The sequence below is a fragment of the Camelus ferus genome, chromosome 18 (assembly GCF_009834535.1).
Source record: "Camelus ferus isolate YT-003-E chromosome 18, BCGSAC_Cfer_1.0, whole genome shotgun sequence".
Lineage (NCBI taxonomy): Eukaryota > Metazoa > Chordata > Mammalia > Artiodactyla > Camelidae > Camelus > Camelus ferus.
Window position 1 is genome coordinate 28,319,060 of NC_045713.1, and position 17,667 is coordinate 28,336,726.

Here is a 17,667-nt window from a genome sequence, read left to right on the forward strand (position 1 = left end):
CTGTAACTCACATGTAAAGAAGACCAAAGCAGATCATAATCATACCCACTTAATAGAGCAAGGGAAGGAGGAAGGGAGGGATGAGGAGGAGGAATGAGGAGGCGGGGAGGGGGAAGGAGGGAAGGAGAGGGAGGAGGAAAAAAGAGATGCTGTGACTTGTCCAAGGTTATGTCTTCGACAGAACCAAGGCTTGTAGGATTCAGCCCAGGTCTTCCAAACCCAATTACAATGGGTCTCCTGGCTGCTGCCCACCAGTTACACGATGCATATAGTTTCCTCTTTCACTCAGAGCAGAGATTAACAAAATTTTTCTGTAAAGGACCAGATAGTCAATATTTTCGGCTTTGTGGCCAAAAGTATACCTCATTGGTTTTTTTCCTTGTTCGGCTTTTGGGTTTTACAACCATTTAAAAAAACGAAACAGCCATTTTCAGCTTGGGTGTGGGTTTGCCGGCAGGCTAGTATGCCAAGTCCTCTTTCAAGGCCTGTCCTGTACACACTCTCCTTTCAGCCCTGTCAAGCTCTGGTCACACACCTGTGGGATGTAATCCTCACGGAACTGTGCCAAACGTCTCCCTTGGTCCTGCAGGTAACACACAATAAGGCACAAAAGAGGAAGCACCCACACCTGTGTGCCCAGCAGCAGAGCCGGGTTCTGGGGTGAGCTTGGCTCTGCCTCTACCAGACCGCCCTCCTGGGGCTCCGCTCCAGCAGCTGGTGACCATGGGGACCGCCGGACACCCAGAGGCAACCAGGGACTCCCCCTCAGGACCAGATGGCAAAACCTTTTCCTGGCCACTGCACTGGCTCTGGGCAGTGGGGTTTTCTGCTGTTTCAAAGGGGACGTCTTATCACTTGCCAGGAACACATGCAGAGCACAAGGTGATGTCAGGCCCTATCAGCTGAGGTTCAGACCCGAATGAAAGAGGCCAACGGCCACCACTTCAAAAATGAGTTATACTGAAGTGATTCCTGAGGCAAGAGACCAGTTCAGAACAGAGTGTCACAGAAGGCTTAAAAACATAACAGGTCTTGCTTTTCATTAGAAAAGACACTTGTTTTAAAACCTACAAAATGCCCTAAAGTGAAGGGGGGAAAAAATATACCCAAAGCCACACTGCCCCAAACACAACTATTAGTTGTGTGGGACACAACTAATAGTGAGACACTATTTTCCTTAGTGCCTTTTTTCTTTCTTTCCTCATTTACTTCTCTTTACAAGGTCGTAATGAAACTCAGTGTAGGTTTTTATAGTTTGCTTTTTCCATTCAGTGTTAATTCATAAGTTCATCTTCATGCTACTTGGCCATGCTTAAATGTCATTTAAGATGCTGAAGATCCTGAATGTTAAGATTTTAAGATGTAAACCACACACCACTCTGCTGTGAACTGCCCCGTCGTGGCCGCACATTTTGCTCAGCTCCACTGTTGCACTTCTCTTAAGTTAGGACGTTGGTACTTAGATGTGGCAACCTATACCCTGAGTCTCGTCCTCAGGGCAGATTCCCAGCAGTGGAATTGCTAAATCAAGTGGGAGAAACAAGTTGAAGGCTCCTGACAGTGTATCAAACGTTTCCCGGAGGGCTGTGGACACCACCAGCTCTCCATCACGACGCCCGTAGGCGCCAGCCTGGCACTATTCCTCAGTTAACGCCCACTAGGTGCCTGGGCGATTCCAGGCACTGAGGACACACTGAGAACAAGCCCCCTCCGCAGGGCGCTAACCCAGGCCCACCTTTCATCCGGTTCTCTTTTTAAATCTTGACAAATATCATGGTCAAAATACAGTGTCTGGTTTCGCTTTGCGGTTGCCTAACTGCTGGTCAAGTGTGACATTTTTCATGTTTGTACTTCATTTTGAGTTATGTTTTCAGCCCACTTCCCTGTTGGTATCACAGAGCACATCTAAAGTGACGGGAAAACCCCTTTCTATAATAAAGTTATTATCCTCTTTTAAGAAAAAGACAAGAAGCAAAGCCAACACTGGCAAATATAAAGGCAGGAGGGGAAAAGAGTTTTTCCTCAGTCATCAAAGAAGTGGTTTAACTGTCAGGAAATAGAGGTGTTGGCCCAATTTTTGGCCAACAGGGCATCTTAAAGACCATCTGAGCATTCAACTTTGCCATCCACTGTGTGCTTCCTCCTGGCCTGGCCAGCTTTCCCCTCACAAACCTGGCTGTGCTGTTTAACTGCTAAAGTTCTGGCCCCTCCAGGCTCCTCAACCCTTCATGTGACTATTAGCTTAGAACCAAAAGGAAAGTATTACTCAGTAGGCCATCTCATCATTCCTCTGCTCTGTCCCCAAGATGCTCTACGGAATGTTCGCTCAAGAGCCCCCCTTTATGCCAGGGAGAGGCTGTCCATAATCCGCAGGGGGCCCAATGGCCTCCCAGGGCCCGGGCCCTGCAAAGGCCACCCTGCACTGTTCTGCGTTTCACACATCACAATGCTGGCGGCTACCCTGGCTCGCAAGCTGATCTCCCTGGTCGATGGCTCCAAATCTAGCAGGCAGAGAAATGACTGTCTCTGAGGCCAATCAACTCAGAGATACACTCACCTACAGAGAAAGAGAAGGCAATCGGCATTGCCTAAAAGGACCAGATGAAAAACTGAAGGCAGGTGTGATGGTCAACTTCATGTGTCAACCTGACTAGGCCACGGGACCCAGATAGTGGATCAAATATTATTCTTGATGTTTCTGGGCAGGTATTTCTTAAGTGAGATTAAAATTTAAGTCAGGAGACTTTGAGTAAAGCAGATCACCCGCCATAATTTGGGCAGGCCTCCCCCACTCAGTGGAGGGCCTTAAGAGAAGAAGACTGAGGTCCCCCAAAGAGGAAGAAATTCTGCCAGCAGACCGCCTTCGGACTCGAATGGCAAGTCTTCCCTGGGTTTCCAAACTGCTGGCCTACCCTGCCGATTTTGGATTTTGTCACATTCTACAATCACGTGAGCCAATTCCTTAAAGTAAATCTCTCAAGACAGAAACACACACACACACGCTATTGGTTCTGTTTCTCTGGAGAACCCAGACTAAAACAGCAGGTCACAAGCCTGGGTCCCAGGTCCAAAAACACTCATCCCCAGTGAGCAGGAGCAACGCTGCAGGGAAGCCACCCTAACAAACACCGCAGGGGGAGAAAAAAGCCTTGTGCATGAAAATGCTCATTGCAGGATGGCTGATGACAAAAAACAAAAAAAACAACAACAACCTACCAACAACCAAAACGCTCAACAATAGGGGAACCTTTAGCAAATCATGACATATTGATCTGACTGAGTGTCAACCAATGGAGATTCAAAGTTACGCAGAAACATGGGAAATACCCGACAGCACATACAAACTTTGCAGCACAGCATAACCTAACCCTAATCCCAGTTTTGCCCGTTGCTTTGACAAATCTTAACTCTCTACAGAACCCGGTTCTTTCATCCATCAAGCGAGGGTGACCCCACCAACCCCCTCCACGCAGCTCTAAGTGTGAGGAGAAGGTAAAGCCGCAGCTTGCCGCGTCTGGTACATCCCAGGCGATGAATAAGGCAACTTACACGTGCTACTAACACGGTGTCTGTGTACGTGAGGACGAGGGTAAAAACCAAAAACAAGAACAGGCACAGTCTCAGGAGACAGGGGAGAAGAACTCCTAGCCGACCCGTGAAACCGAGGCGGTTAGGGCGAGAGGCGCGCCGTGCTCCTTCCTCGCACCACGGGGGCTCAGGCTCTCCATTTCACACTTTCACGGGCAGGTTCTGACGTCAGCCGTGACCAGGATAACACTACACACTGTAAAACTCAGGTGAAGAGGCGGCGAGTTTACTTGGCATTAAGAGTCAGACCGAGCACAGGAATTATCACAAGAGCAGCGTCACAGCCGCCACAGCCGCCTGCGCTGTCCCTGTCGACGAGCCGGCCCAGGGCCAAAGACCCCACACACAGTACCCCATGAACGGGGCACTCTGCAAAGCAGGTGCCGTTTTTCTCCCAGGTCTCAGATGAGGCCTGAGGCTCTGGGAGGTAAAGTAACTGGCCCAACCTAGTCCAACCTAAGCCGCGTAGCTAGGAAGTGAGAACCTCTGTCCTGATACCAAGATCCAAGCTCTTTAACTGCTTCCTCTTACCTTCACGTGCTCCACGCCCCTTCTGCAAGCAAAACTCTGCAGCTCCGGTGTTAAGGTGGCAAGCACAGGCAAACTACTGCTGCGCGCACCCCCGCAGGTAAACGCAGGAATTACCAGCCTGAGACAATTCTCTGGAATACCCTGCCTCTCTCCTGAGCTTCCTATGTTAGTGGCAAGTTAGAGACGTGAGCAAAATGCAAGTGATAAAAATGGAAGACATACACATGAAGCAAGAATTTCAAGGCACACAGCTTGACACCAACTTTGTAACAAGTGCCTTCAGATAAAATACTCCTTCCGCTCAGTTCTCAGGAGAAAAGCCAGCTAATGCTCCTTCCTCCTAAATCAAGATCTGAAAAATGAAAAATTGCAGTCTAATGCCACCCCATCCTGCAGGAAGAGACCTGTACCACCCTTCCTTAAAAGCTCAAGCAGAACTTACTTCTCAGGCGACTCCGAGTGGCCCGAGCGCTTCCTCCCCAGTCTGTCCCCATACACGTCGTCCTCGTTTTCATCCACGTCTTCATCGTCGATGCTTTTCACATCGAGCTTCTGGTAGCCACACTCCCCATTCAAAGACAGAGAATCAATTTTCCACGAGTTGCTGCTCTGGCTTCCGTTGGAATTGGGTCCAAAAGGGCTCTCAAAGGCTGACATGATATTGATCGAGGAGCGGTCGGAGTTCTCCTCTGAGCTCTCCCCTGTCCCAGGCATCTTCTTAAAAACATCACCAGAGCTCTGCTCATCTTCCTCGTCATCAAATGAGATGATGTTGGTCACCTTCTTTTTCTTCTTCCTCTCCTTTTTACATCTGGCATCTGGCAAAAGATACAGGATAAGAAAAAGCAGGAAAGATAAAGTGAGGATTGAGCCATCCTGCCTCTAGACTGTGGGAAACCCTCTTTTACTAAAAAGTAAATTTAAGATAAATTCAGATTTTTAAATCCTTGGGGGAAAATATCCGTCTACAGGAGACTGAGCAAAATGGATGTGGGGCTCTACTTCTGATTTAAACAAATATGCCACAAAGCACACATCACAATCATGCCTTCTAAGCAGTCCTCTGAGTCAAAGGACAAATCATTACTGAGATGATTTTTACTGTTTCACTTTGGAAAACACTCTCACGGCTGGGAGATGAGACCAAGAAAACCAGTTTGGACACTGCAGTCAATTGTTTAATGGCCCCAGTTCCTCCCAGCCCTGCACAAAGCCCCATCACAATGGGACACTGCTGCTCCTCCCATCAACAGCGGTGTCTATTTCTCCACCCCCCTGAATCCAGGCTGGCTTAGTGCTCTGCTTTTAAGAACAGAATGTGGCAGGAATAACGAAGTGTGAGTTCTAGAGCCTGGGCATCAAGAGGTCTTAGACCCTCTCGGAATGCTGCCCTGAAACTACACAGAAGAAGCCATTCTAGCTTATGGGAGGATGAGAGGCCATGTGGAGGAAAGCTGAGATGCCCCAGCCAGCAGTCAGCACCAATTCCAGATGCATGAATGGGGCTATCCTGGATCTTCCAGCTTAGTCACCAGCAGTCCCATGAGGGAGCCCAGGTGAAGCCAGCAGAAGAACCATCCTGCCAACCCATGGAGTCATTAAAAAAAATAATAATAAACTGTGGTTCGTTGTTTTAAGCCACTACATTCTGAAGCTGTGTATTAGACAGCTAAGGCTAAATGAAACCAAAGTCAAGACTGCCTTGGTGACTAGCACTTAGATGAGCCAGTTTGTTCACCCATCTCAATCATCAAACTTGGCTATGAGACACTTTGAGACAATTCCAAAAACTCCGATCTATCTAAACGTAGGTCATGCTTCACCAATGTATCACAACTCTGAGATAATGTCAAAAGCAGGGTTCCCAAAATGGATGGAGAAGATACTTCTTTGGGTATACAAGTTCCAGCATCTCTGTTACACAAAGTTATCAACAGTCCTGTTATACGTCATTCGCATGTGGGGCTCTTTGCTTGAGAAGAAGGCAAGACAGATAAAGCCAGTATGCAGCAAAGACTCCACAGGACTCTCAGTTTTCACCAGCATTAATAATTCCAAAGAGGTGCCCATGATCACCACCTTGTGTAAGGGATCTGAGAATACCAGGACTAAGTCTTTAAACCTCAAATTTCCAATTTTGCTATAGCAACATTCTGGATGTCCCAGAAAGCTTAAGGGATATTGTAAACTTCTTGCAAAGTTAACGTGAACTGAATCAACGTTCTTTTGCCTCCCTGCAGCCTAGAGTCAAAGCTGATCACCCCCTCCCTTCCCCTGGCCACCACTAAAATGTCATCCCCCCAACAGTATACATTCTCCAAGCATCCTATGCTGGGCTTCCATCCCATTTATCAGAAGGATGAACAAATGATGGATGGGGGAATAAACGAATGAAGATCAACCTCATCTGGCTTCATGTGACCATCACGCCCCTGCCTCCCCAGTCTGCTCTGACTGTGCTGATACCCTGTCATCTTCACATCTCTCAGATCCCTTTCCGAGTAAACAAGGGTCAGAAAGATGAACACAAACATATACTGAAAATGTGAGTGCAGCAGATTTCCCTCCCTCGGCACTTTCAAGTGATGAGGCACATCCACCCTCACCCACCCCTCTGCTTTCCTCCATCTGCCCACCCCGCTCACCGGCACCGATGTGCTTGGACACGACGGGCAGGGGGTCGGTCTCCTGCTCAGGCTTGATGAGGATGGAGACAGCAGAGGACGCCGTGATCTCCCTGAAAAGGCTACTCACTCCTTGTGTGGATTCCTTCAGCAAGGAGGTCACATTGTGCGTGGATTCCTTCAAGAGGTCCGAGACGGTAGGAGCAAACTTACTCTGCCCGTTTAAATCCTTGTTGTCAATGTTAATCGCGAAGAGGATGGAGTTCAGACCTGCCCCAGAAATGGAGTGGAGTGTCTGCTGTTGAACAGTCACACCTCCAACACAATAAACAAACTGTAGACCTTATAGCACACAAGAGGGGACACACTCATCTTAAACGTGGATAAAAACCTCCCACAAAACTAGGGTCAGTAGATGCTATCACTGGAGCTGGGTCTTTCCAAATTCACTCCCTGTCTGTCAGGAAGACAGATGCAAATAAGGAGCCAAAATCAATTATACTTCCATTTAAAAAAATTAATGAGATGAATAAAAGGCTAGTCCTCTCTAGCTCAGCAAATAATAATGAAAAGAAAAAAAATAATAAAGTCAACTAAGGCATAAGTTGTGAAGTCAGACTGCCCGGGACGAATCCCAGGACTGCCGCTGACGAGCTATGAGACCTTCCTTAGTCAAGTTGTTCATACCCTCGCTGAGCTCCAGTTTCCTTATCTATAAAATGGAAATGATAATCTCACAGAGTAAGTATTAAGACCATCACTCACCAAAAACAGCTCCGTGAGCAATCAAAAAATGTGCACCAATATCATTACCATTAACACTTTGGGCAAAAACTTGCACTGGTATCCTACGGCCTATAGAGGACCTCATGGTCACCTGACTTCTCCTTATCAATGGACAAGCCTAACATAACTCTCAAAATATGGGACTTAGTGTCAACTTTCAGGAAAGAGAAAGAAGGAGGCAACAAAGGATTTGGAAGAAAGCAAATTGCCCACTTCTGTTGGGCTCAGCCTTTGAGTGAGAGTCAAACATTAAACAATGTAACAAGTCACCAACTAAAATCAATCCAGGGCTTTTGCGTTGACAAATCATGTACTTGAACTCTATTGCATTTGAGTCTGTCACAGCCCTATAAAGGTGACTGCCATGCTATCTGGGTTCCCACTTCGAAGAAGAGGAAAGCAAAGGTAAGAAAGCTCACAGGATCTACCCAGGCCGCCTGCCAGAGAGGGGTACAGCCAGGCCTCAAAGGCAGGTCTCCTGTCCCCAGTTCCCTGGATCTTTATATTACACTTGCAAAGCCACAGCCCAAACCCTCAACCCCACTTTCCCACCCAGGGTATCAAATTCTAGAGAAATGGACTCAGTGCTCATCGCCACTAAAGGAAGGACAGTGGTGAGTGACTCATTAAGTCGGCGAGGGATGAGGAAAATCCCAGCATCCCTTGGAGCTATCAGTTCATTCCCAGGCAGCCTCGTCTGCTCACCAAGCTTCACAGGACCCACCGCCCCTCGCCCTGGCCAGGCTTACCAGCTGCCATGGTAGGAAGCATGCTAGACCTTTCTTCGTCCATCACAAAAGCCCAGTCTTCATAAAAAGTGCTGCAAATTGAAAGAGAGAGAAGGAAAGCTCTGAACAGTGGTCCTCTGCATCCATTAGCCAGACCTACCTGGAAAACCCGTGCCTGGCCATCCCAGAGTGGATGGATGAGGTCTCTGCTGGGCTGAGGCTTCTAGTTGTAAACAAAGGATTGAACACATATATCCTACAACTTCCTCATTGGTCCCCTGAGATCTCTAGAGTCCCCTGAGCTTGAGAACACCAAAACAGGCATGAGATGTAAACGTGGTATTTATAAAGCAGAAAAAGAGAAAGGGGACAAAACGAGAGGGGACTTCCACTTAAGCAATGTCTCCAAGAGACAGACAGGAAATCTGAGCTGGCCCATAGGGCCCCCTTGATTGGGCTAATACAAGAAAAGACAATTTCAGAAAAAAATTATAGCGTTCCATGGCTCTATCAATCAGGGCACTTGTGTGTAACATCTGTGTGGGCTGTAGACCCAAAAGCCCAGGTTATCCCTGGAAAAGGCTAGGAAGCTAAAAAGGCTCACAGATCTAAACGACAGGGGGAGAAGGGGACCAGGAGAGGCCTGCAGGTCATCCCACTGTCCACAGTCAGTCGGCAATGAATGGTGCAGCCAGGGCTCACAAGCAGGGCCCCCAGCCCCATTCTCCAGCTCTTTATCTGACCCCCTGCTAAGCAATCACAAGCAAGTATCGTTATCTCCCCGACTTCTCCACCAGGCCCGAGAACTCTAAACTAATGGACTCAAAACTCAATTTCACTAAAGCACTGTCAGTGATGGGTGACCTGTGGTTCAGCAAGAGACTGGAGACACAGCTGCTGAAGCAACTGAATACAACTAACAGGAAGAGAAAAGAGACCCCTCACCTTCAACATGCTTACCTGGCCAAATGTCAGTGGAAGCACAGACTATACGTTCCAGCTGGCAGTGCGGCTGCCCCTCTGATTCCCATAACAGTGATTCGCTACAAATTGAGGCCAGTTTTTATGCATGTAAATGAATTTGGTTTTCCCACATTGAGTTAGAGTGGCCAGTGATTTAGGTAAGTTCAACTGTGATTCTTAACAGCTGATTCATTTCAACTGCTCACTGTTACATTCAACCTTGATACTGAGAGTACAACTCTGAACTACAGTTGTCCCTTGGTATCCATGGAGGTTTGGTTCCAGGACTGGTCACAGACACCAAAATCTATGGGTGCGTATATAAAACAGCATAGTGTAGCTGGCCCTCCCTATCTGCAAATTCTGCATCCACAGCTTCAACCAACCACGGATCTTAAACGTAGTATTCAATCCAAGGCTGGCTTAATCCACAGATACAGAACCTGGGGATATGGAGGGTAGACTGCACTTGTGAAAAAAATCACCTGCTGTAAAGAGCTTCACCAAAAAAAACCAAAAAAAACCTAATGTAAGTGACATGAGTATGTTCTCCTTAATGAAAGCTGGTTAATGTTCAGACAGACATTCACAGCCTCCCGACTCAGGTCCTAAGCAGCAAACAGGTACAGCCAGTACCCATTGTCCTGGCCCCCATCCCTCCCATTTCAGACCCACAGAGTCTGAACATACAACTGGACAAAGGAATCACAGGCAAAATCAATAGGGGAACTTCAAGGGTAATTTTTTAGAGCCTTCATGCACAATCCTACAACACCTAACAAACTACTGGTAGAGAGGTGAACACAAACAGCAGAAAAAACAGAGGAGACTTGAGCCTGGGAACACATGGCAAGATGTGAAATCAAGGGACTGCATCATGGCACTAATGAAATGCCAGCTTATTGAATTAAACGAAATTTCACTGCTAAGGATCTGGGCACTACTGATGCAGAAGTTATTCAAGGGACCAGGGCAGAACTGATCACTGTCCCTTTGTATCATCAGGTGACACAAAACAACACATCCAGTCCACCCTTCTCAGAGGGGAAATAATAGCCAGAAGGGGAAGAGGGGTAGGGAAGGAGGGAGAGAGAAAGAGAGGGGGAGAGAGAGAGAGATAAAGAGAGAGAGAGATCACAAACGTCAGCATATCATCATGATAGCAGTTATGTCTGTGTAAAGTATGAGTGATTTAAGGTTTCCCCAGCAGGTTCTGCAGCACTGTCTAATGTTTTTGACGGGACGGTGGCTCACTGTACTATCACTGACGCACATTCAGTCCCTTCTCCCCATTGCCGTGGGATAACCATACCTTTCTCAACCTGCTGAGCTTGCCTATGGCCGTGTGACTTGACAGCCAATGAGATATGAGCGGAAGTGAAGCATCACGGTGCAGAAGCCTGAAGAATCAGGGCTTCATTAGCCATAGCCCCTTGTCCTGCCTTGGTAATCAATAAAGTGTATGTAGAGAGACAGCCTCTGTCAGCCTGGGTCCCTGCAGTGAGACAACACCCCCAGTCCCGCTCACCCATGACAGACATGTAGCAGGGGAAGAAATAAATTTGGCTGTCTCAAGTCACTGAGGTTTACACGACGCTTGTTAGGGCAGCATAACCTGGCCTATACTACCTGACAGAGTAAACTTTACGATCAAGAAAAAAAGAAAACATAATAAAATGGGGGATTGTTTTTAGTAACAAATGACTTCCTCTCCCCAGCCTAAAACTTCCCTGTTTCTTTCAGTCGGTTTGGGGTTGATGAACCTCAAAAAAACCAGAAGGAGCTATACAGCACCCAGCCCACAATGAAAGACACAACATGAGACTGGGGACTAAACACTCAGCATCTAAAGAGAAATTCTGAAGCCGAAAGAAATCTAGATTAAAATTCCTCTAAGTGAGGTTCAGGCTGTGTCCTAAGACCAAAGCTCTCTCCACACCCGAGGCCTTAATAATAACAAGCATTACAGGGGTGCCTGCTATGAGCAGCTGCCACGTGGAGCCCCTCACAGGCATCCTGGTTTATTCCCAGGTCCACCGGCCCCCCAGCGCAGCTGAACAAGGCGAGGCTGTAAGAGGGAAGCCCGGGTGGTGCCCCGAAGCTGGCGGTCAGATCAGCCGATGTGCCCCCCGCCCCCGCAGAGCCCCCTCCGGGTACCTGAGCCTGCCGCGGTCGGCCAGGAGCGTGTGCAGGTAGCGCTCCAGGGAGTGCTCGTTGAGGGCGCAGCGCAGCCAGGCGCGGCCGCGGCCCACGTCCGACGCGATGTGGCGCAGGGAGTAGAAGCGCTGCAGCTCGTGCTTGCTGAGGACCTCCTTCACGTAGAACCAGAACACGGGCTCTGCGGAGACAGCGGGCGGAGACAGCGGGCGGCGCCGCGGCACCGGCCCGGGGCGCTCGTCACTTCCACAGTAACCGCCCACCGGCATTTGTCAGGGTTGTAACACAGTTACTCCTTACGCACTTTTAAAGGAAGATACCGAAGAGCAGACCAAAAATAAAAACGACCCCCAATCCACCATCCGGAGACGACCGGCATTCGCAAGCCAGTCTTTATGCCTGCACCTGTATTTTTTTTTATAGAAAATTGGCATCTGTGATCACTGAATTATGACCCCAAAGATAACCATACCCTAATCCCTGGAACCTGTGAATGTCACCTTATACGGCAAAAGGGACTCTGCAGATGTGACTAATTTAAGGACCCAAAATGGAGAGGCTATCCTGGATAGTCCCCACGGGCCTGATATAATCACAAACAAATTTCAAAGAGGGAGGCCGAGGGAGATCTGATGCAGAGAAGAAGGCAGCGTGACCAGGAAAGCAGACACTGGAGTGATGCAGCCATAGCCAAGGAATGCCAGAAACTGCCAGAAGCCACCAGAAGCTGGAAGAGGCAAGGGACAGATTCTGCCCTGGAGCCTCCAGAAGGAATGAGCCCTGCCATCCACCTTGACTTCAGCCTAGTGAAACTGACTTTGAACTTCTGCCCTCCATAACCGTAAGAAAAATTAATTTGTGTTGTTTTACATCACAAAGTTGGTGGCAATTTGTTCAAGCGGCCATAAGAAACTACTGCACCATCATACTGTGTGTCGTACATGTGTACATGCGCATACATATAAATACATACACACACATATAAACTCTGCACCCTGGCCTGTTTCTTTTCTTATCTAGGTCATGAACATTTTCCTGTCACATTTAAAGATCTCTGAAAACATAATTTTTGATGGCTTCCCAGTTAAACACAATCTAACTATTTCACTACTGCTGGAAACATGATGCACTGCCAACTTCCCCTACATACTGCTTTGAACATCCCTGTACATGACTAACTGTCCTCATTTCTAGTCCCTTAGGAGAGAGTTCCATAGGTCTGAGAATAGGAATAGATTTAGGCTATAAAGGAAAGCTAAGAAGTTTGGTTTTATCCACAGAAAGTCATAATACCACCTCACATCCTGCCTTTTTGGTCCACATGCACACCGACATTTCTCATAGTTGTAATTCTAGTGTACACCTAATTTGGTGATCAATCTTCCTTACTTAACAATGGCTCATCAACACTTTTCATGCTGCCAATAATAACAACAGCAACAATCGTGACAACCACTACTACTTACTGAGCATTAGCCACGTACCAGCCATTGCACTGAACACTACATCCAACCTCAGTCCTCAGAACCACCAAGACCACCTCCGTGTCAAAGACAAGGCCTGAGGCCTGGACAAGTGAAGTAACTCGCCCAGTGATCCCCAGTAAGCAGTAGAGACAGACCTCAGAGCTGTCTCACTGCAAACCACATGTTCACACTGCTTTGTGAAGTGAGGGGGGCTCTGCCTTCTTCAAAATGATCGTGTTCACCACTGCTTAACATCCCGAGGGAGAAAATGCTGTGTCTGCTGCCAGATGGAGATTCCAGTCCAGGAGCTAAAAAGACTCAGGACTCCTCTAAGAATGTGTTAAGATCTTTGCACCTTCCTTGCAGAAGGATGCAAATACACACATTACCATAAACTGGGCACCAGGTTAATAAGCTCACTGTGATATTTCAGTTCAGCTCAACGAGCAGGGACTACATTCCTATCAGGAGCCATAAGCTGGGGGAGGCCATGGGCCACCAGGGAGACCAGAAGAACTCGTCCCTAACAAGTTTCTGGCCTAGCAGGCAGGACAACAGGTGAAGAGATCTTCAGTGGAATGACCCTGTGTAAGCCCCTAACTAGGCAAAGCTTCAGACTCTTCTCCCTTGAAGTCCCAAAGTGCAGAATCGCCCAGAGTCATTGGGATAACTGGAGAAAAGGGAGGTAAAACACTGAGTGTGATGCCCAGCCCATAATGACCAACCACTGTTTGTTTAATCATTACCTTCTTACACAGGAACATGTGTGCTGTTCCCACTTTTCCTTTTTCTGTTAACAGCATCTAAATGTGTATGGACATACAAGGGCATGTATGCATTTGTAGATCAAGCCAACCTCTGAGACCATTTCGAATAAATGTCTCAGATCGACTGGTAAAATCACCAGCAGGTTGGGAATGCAGTTTGTTGCAGCCACCGTGGAAAACAGCATGGAGATTCCTCAAAAGACTAGGAATAAACTTATCATATGACCCAGGAACCCCGCTCCTGGGCATGTATCCAGAAGGAACTCTACTTCAAAATGACACCTGCACCCCAATGTTCATAGCAGCACTATTCACAATAGCCAAGACATGGAAACAGCCTAAATGTCCATCAACAGATGACTGGATAAAGAAGATGTATATTTATACAATGGAATACTATTCAGCCATAAAAACTGACAATACAATGCCATTTGCAGCAACATGGATGTTCCTGGAGAATGTCATTCTAAGTGAAGTAAGCCAGAAAGAGAAAGAAAAATACCATAATGACATCACTCATATATGGAATCTAAAAAAAAAAAACAAATACAAAACAGAAACAGACTCATAGACATAGAATACAAACTTGTGGTTGCCAAGAAGGCAGGGGGTGGGAAGGGATAGACTGGGATTCAAAATGTAGAACAGATAAACAAGATTATACTGTATAGCACAGGGAAATACATACAAGATCTTATGGTAGCTCACAGCAAAAAAAAATGTGACAATGAATATATATATGTTCATGTATAACTGAAAAATTGTGCTCTACACTGGAATTTGACACAACATTGTAAAATGACTATAACTCAACAAAAAAATGTTTAAAAAAAAAAAAAACCACCAGCAGCGTAGTTCACTCAGAATACCTTCTGTCTCAAGCCCTAAAAACCAAACTCACACCCTTCTGAAACCCATTAGGATCAGCCCAAGCCTCATGAGTACATAACAGCCTTGCTTCTACTTGAAGCCTCTCTCAGAAACCAGGACAGGGAATCTGGTGAGAGTATTACTCTGGGCCGGCCAGCCAGACAGCCGATAACTTGTTTTGTAACACACCAGACAACCATCTATAAATCCATCACGATTCCAATCAAGTGACTCTCACCTGCATCCTGTCTTTCCTGAAAATTGCAGTCACCTCCCCCTGACCTTGAATACACATGAAACACTTTAAGGCATGTTTTCACCTTTCAATTCCGCGAATTGCTTACTGCTACAGAATCCTTCCAAAGCTTGCCAGAGTGATGCTGACGATAATCATCATTATCCCAGTAGGGCCCCGCTTCCACTGCCAGAATTAACGTGGTCTATTTAAAGAGAAGCTCACCTGCCACTTAACACTTGGAGTGGCTGTAATTTAATTTGGGAATATATACTGATCTCTTACAGCTTTAAACTCGGGGCTGATTCCAAAAGTGGGAGATGGCTTCTGGGTCTCCAGACTCTTGAAAGCCATCTGCCAACCAGAACCAGAGCCAGGAAGGGCGCCTAGAGGTGAGCTACCTGGGGGCACTTGTTGGCAGAGGATAAATGATAGCACAGGACTTTGGCAAGGTTTCTAACAGGCCTCAACTTTAATCGATGCCAAGAATTCAAGAATGCATACTTTGGAGGGCACAAACCCTGGCTCAAATTCTAGTTCAGGCGTTGTGTGACCCTGGGGCAACTTCTTTTGCCCTTCATTTTCCTCCTCAGTAAAATAAGGATAACAGTACTTGTCTTTAAGGTTTGCTAAGAGGGAAAAAAATGAGAAAATAAAGCATACATATGAAGTGCTTGGTGCCAAGGCACCAAGGCAGGCAAACGGCATTCCTACCCTTTCTTCTGGGAGCAACACCCTCTTTTTCTAAAAGAACCATGTTCCATTTGCTGCCTTTAGCGCTACCAACCTCTCCCTGCCACGGGGCGGGCGGGTCACCCAGGCTGGGCAACCCCCTGGCCACAGCAGGGCATGTGTCTCAACTTGCCTCACTCAGCCCACTCTCATCCTGGCCCGGTTTGATATTTTGTACATGATGGATTTTTTTCTGTATTAATTTTGACTTTTAAAAATACTGCATGAAAATATTATTTCTCTTGACTGCTGAGTTTTTTGGTGCTCTCTTAAATTCTGTGGCTGAAGTGAGTGCCTCATTGGCCTCACCCTAGCCCCAGGCCTGGACCACTGGGCCCTCCCCACAACTTCTACCTGAACCACTAGAAGAGAGGTCTTGTCTCCTTCCAGAATCGAAGTCAGCAAACAATGGCCAAGGGCCAAAATCAGCACCCCCACCCCTGTTTTTGTAAGTAAAGTTTTATTGGAACACAATCATGTCCTTTGGTTTTTTTTACAAGTCATCTTGTAAAGACCTGGCTGCTTTCCTGCCACAAAGGCAGAGCTGGGAAGTTGCGACAGAGACCTGTGGCCCACAAAGCCTGAAGTGCTTACTACCTGATCCCTTAAGGAAGAAGTCTGCCAACCACCATTCCAGAAGTAGGAGCTCTAACACTAGCGTAAATCTGGAGCTACATAGGGCCATTTTCCCCCCGTCAGGTAGAGTGGCCCACCTTGGAAAGATGTCAACCCAAAGAGAAGCAGGGCTGAGAGGGACAAAGGGACAGACATGGGAGATGCTGAGACTCTTGACCCAGCTCAACCCCCAGTTTTCTTAGTTTCTTGAGTCAGTAAGTGCCCTTTTCTGCCTCAGTCTGTCTAAGTGGTTGGCTGTCACTTACAGCCAGAAGAAGCCGAATGCAGTGAGCTAGGGCATGTTCTTCAACCATCTGATAGTCACTGTGGGAGACTGACACCACGGCAGGCACTGAGCGATGCCTGCACACACTGAAGGGCCGAAGGCATCCCTCAAAAATAAACAAACGTGGGGGAGGGTACAGCTCAAGTGGTAGAGTACATGCTTAGCATGCATGAGGTCCAGGGTTCAATCCCCAGTGTCTCCATTTTTTAAAATAATAGTAATTAAATAAAAATAAACCTAATTACCTCCCCCCTAAAAAAAAACTAAAATAAAATAAACCAAAGCATTGCTCAACAAGAAACAGAAAACCCAATGATCAGGAGCTAGGCTCCTTGTAAACAAAGGCTTATTCTTCTCACATATTCAGTCTGGAATTAGACAGCTGATTCAAAAGCTCTGTCATGGGCAGAATCTCCAACCTCTTGATCTGCACCTCACTGTCTCAGAGGACTGTCACCACTCTGCGCATCACATCCACAACTGGAGCAGAAGAAAGAGGGTAAGATAAAGCCAGCTCTATCACCCCTTTCTTCAGGCAAGGATAAGTAATCCCAGAAAACCACCAGGGAGTGGAGAGTATGTCACGACTGGTGAGATCCATGATCCATGACCTAGAGGACATCCTGCAGCCCCAAGCAAAATCAGGGTTCTATTAGGCCAAGGAGGAAAAGGGGAAGGGATCTCAGGTAGGAAACTAACAGAATCAGCCACTCATGATATCGACCATTCTAGGAACAAAAGGCAAACCGAGTGCTTCCATATTCCAGGCTGAGACCTGGGTGAGCACAGGGACTCCCGAATCCCAGTCACACCCCAATCCGGACGAGCCCGACTATGAGACACAAGTGGGTTGGCAAAGCAGAGTTTCCAGTAAGGGGCTGCGGCTTTCTCACCCGGCCATTTCCCAACCAGCCACAAGACTGCCTCCTGGAACTAGAACACAAGGACTGTGCTTTGAACAAGAATACGGAATAAAGACTTACACGAAGTATGTAAACTTGGGACTGTCTTTTTGCTTTTTTAAACCGGGGCAGAATATACATAATAAAATATACCACTTTAACCATTTTTACACGTATAATTCAGTGACAGGAAGTACCTTCACAATGCTGTGAAACCATCACCGCTATCCATTTCCAGAACTTTTTCATCATCCCAAACAGAAACTTCATAGCCATTAAACACTAACTCCCCCATACTCCCCTCCTACGCCCCTATCCCTGGTAACTTCTATTCTACCTACTTTCTGTCTCTATGAATTTGTCTATTCTAGAGACTGCATTTAAGTGGAATCATACAATATGTGGCCTTTTGTATCT

At 47.0% G+C, this 17,667-nt stretch overlaps 1 protein-coding gene across 3 annotated transcripts in view; it reads right to left on the bottom strand.

Annotated features, from left to right (window-relative positions):
• The window catches only part of SNX29 (sorting nexin 29), a 587,367-nt gene that overhangs the window by 412,808 nt on the left and 156,892 nt on the right, over window positions 1–17,667 (bottom strand). For all 3 annotated transcript variants that reach the window (XM_032460769.1, XM_006190981.3, XM_032460771.1), the window contains 4 exons: window positions 11,378–11,558; window positions 8,279–8,349; window positions 6,765–7,013; window positions 4,562–4,937 (listed from right to left, as the gene is read on the bottom strand). In XM_032460769.1, the coding sequence (XP_032316660.1) occupies window positions 4,562–4,937; window positions 6,765–7,013; window positions 8,279–8,349; window positions 11,378–11,558 (877 nt within the window). The remainder of the gene's footprint in view (window positions 1–4,561; window positions 4,938–6,764; window positions 7,014–8,278; window positions 8,350–11,377; window positions 11,559–17,667) is intronic.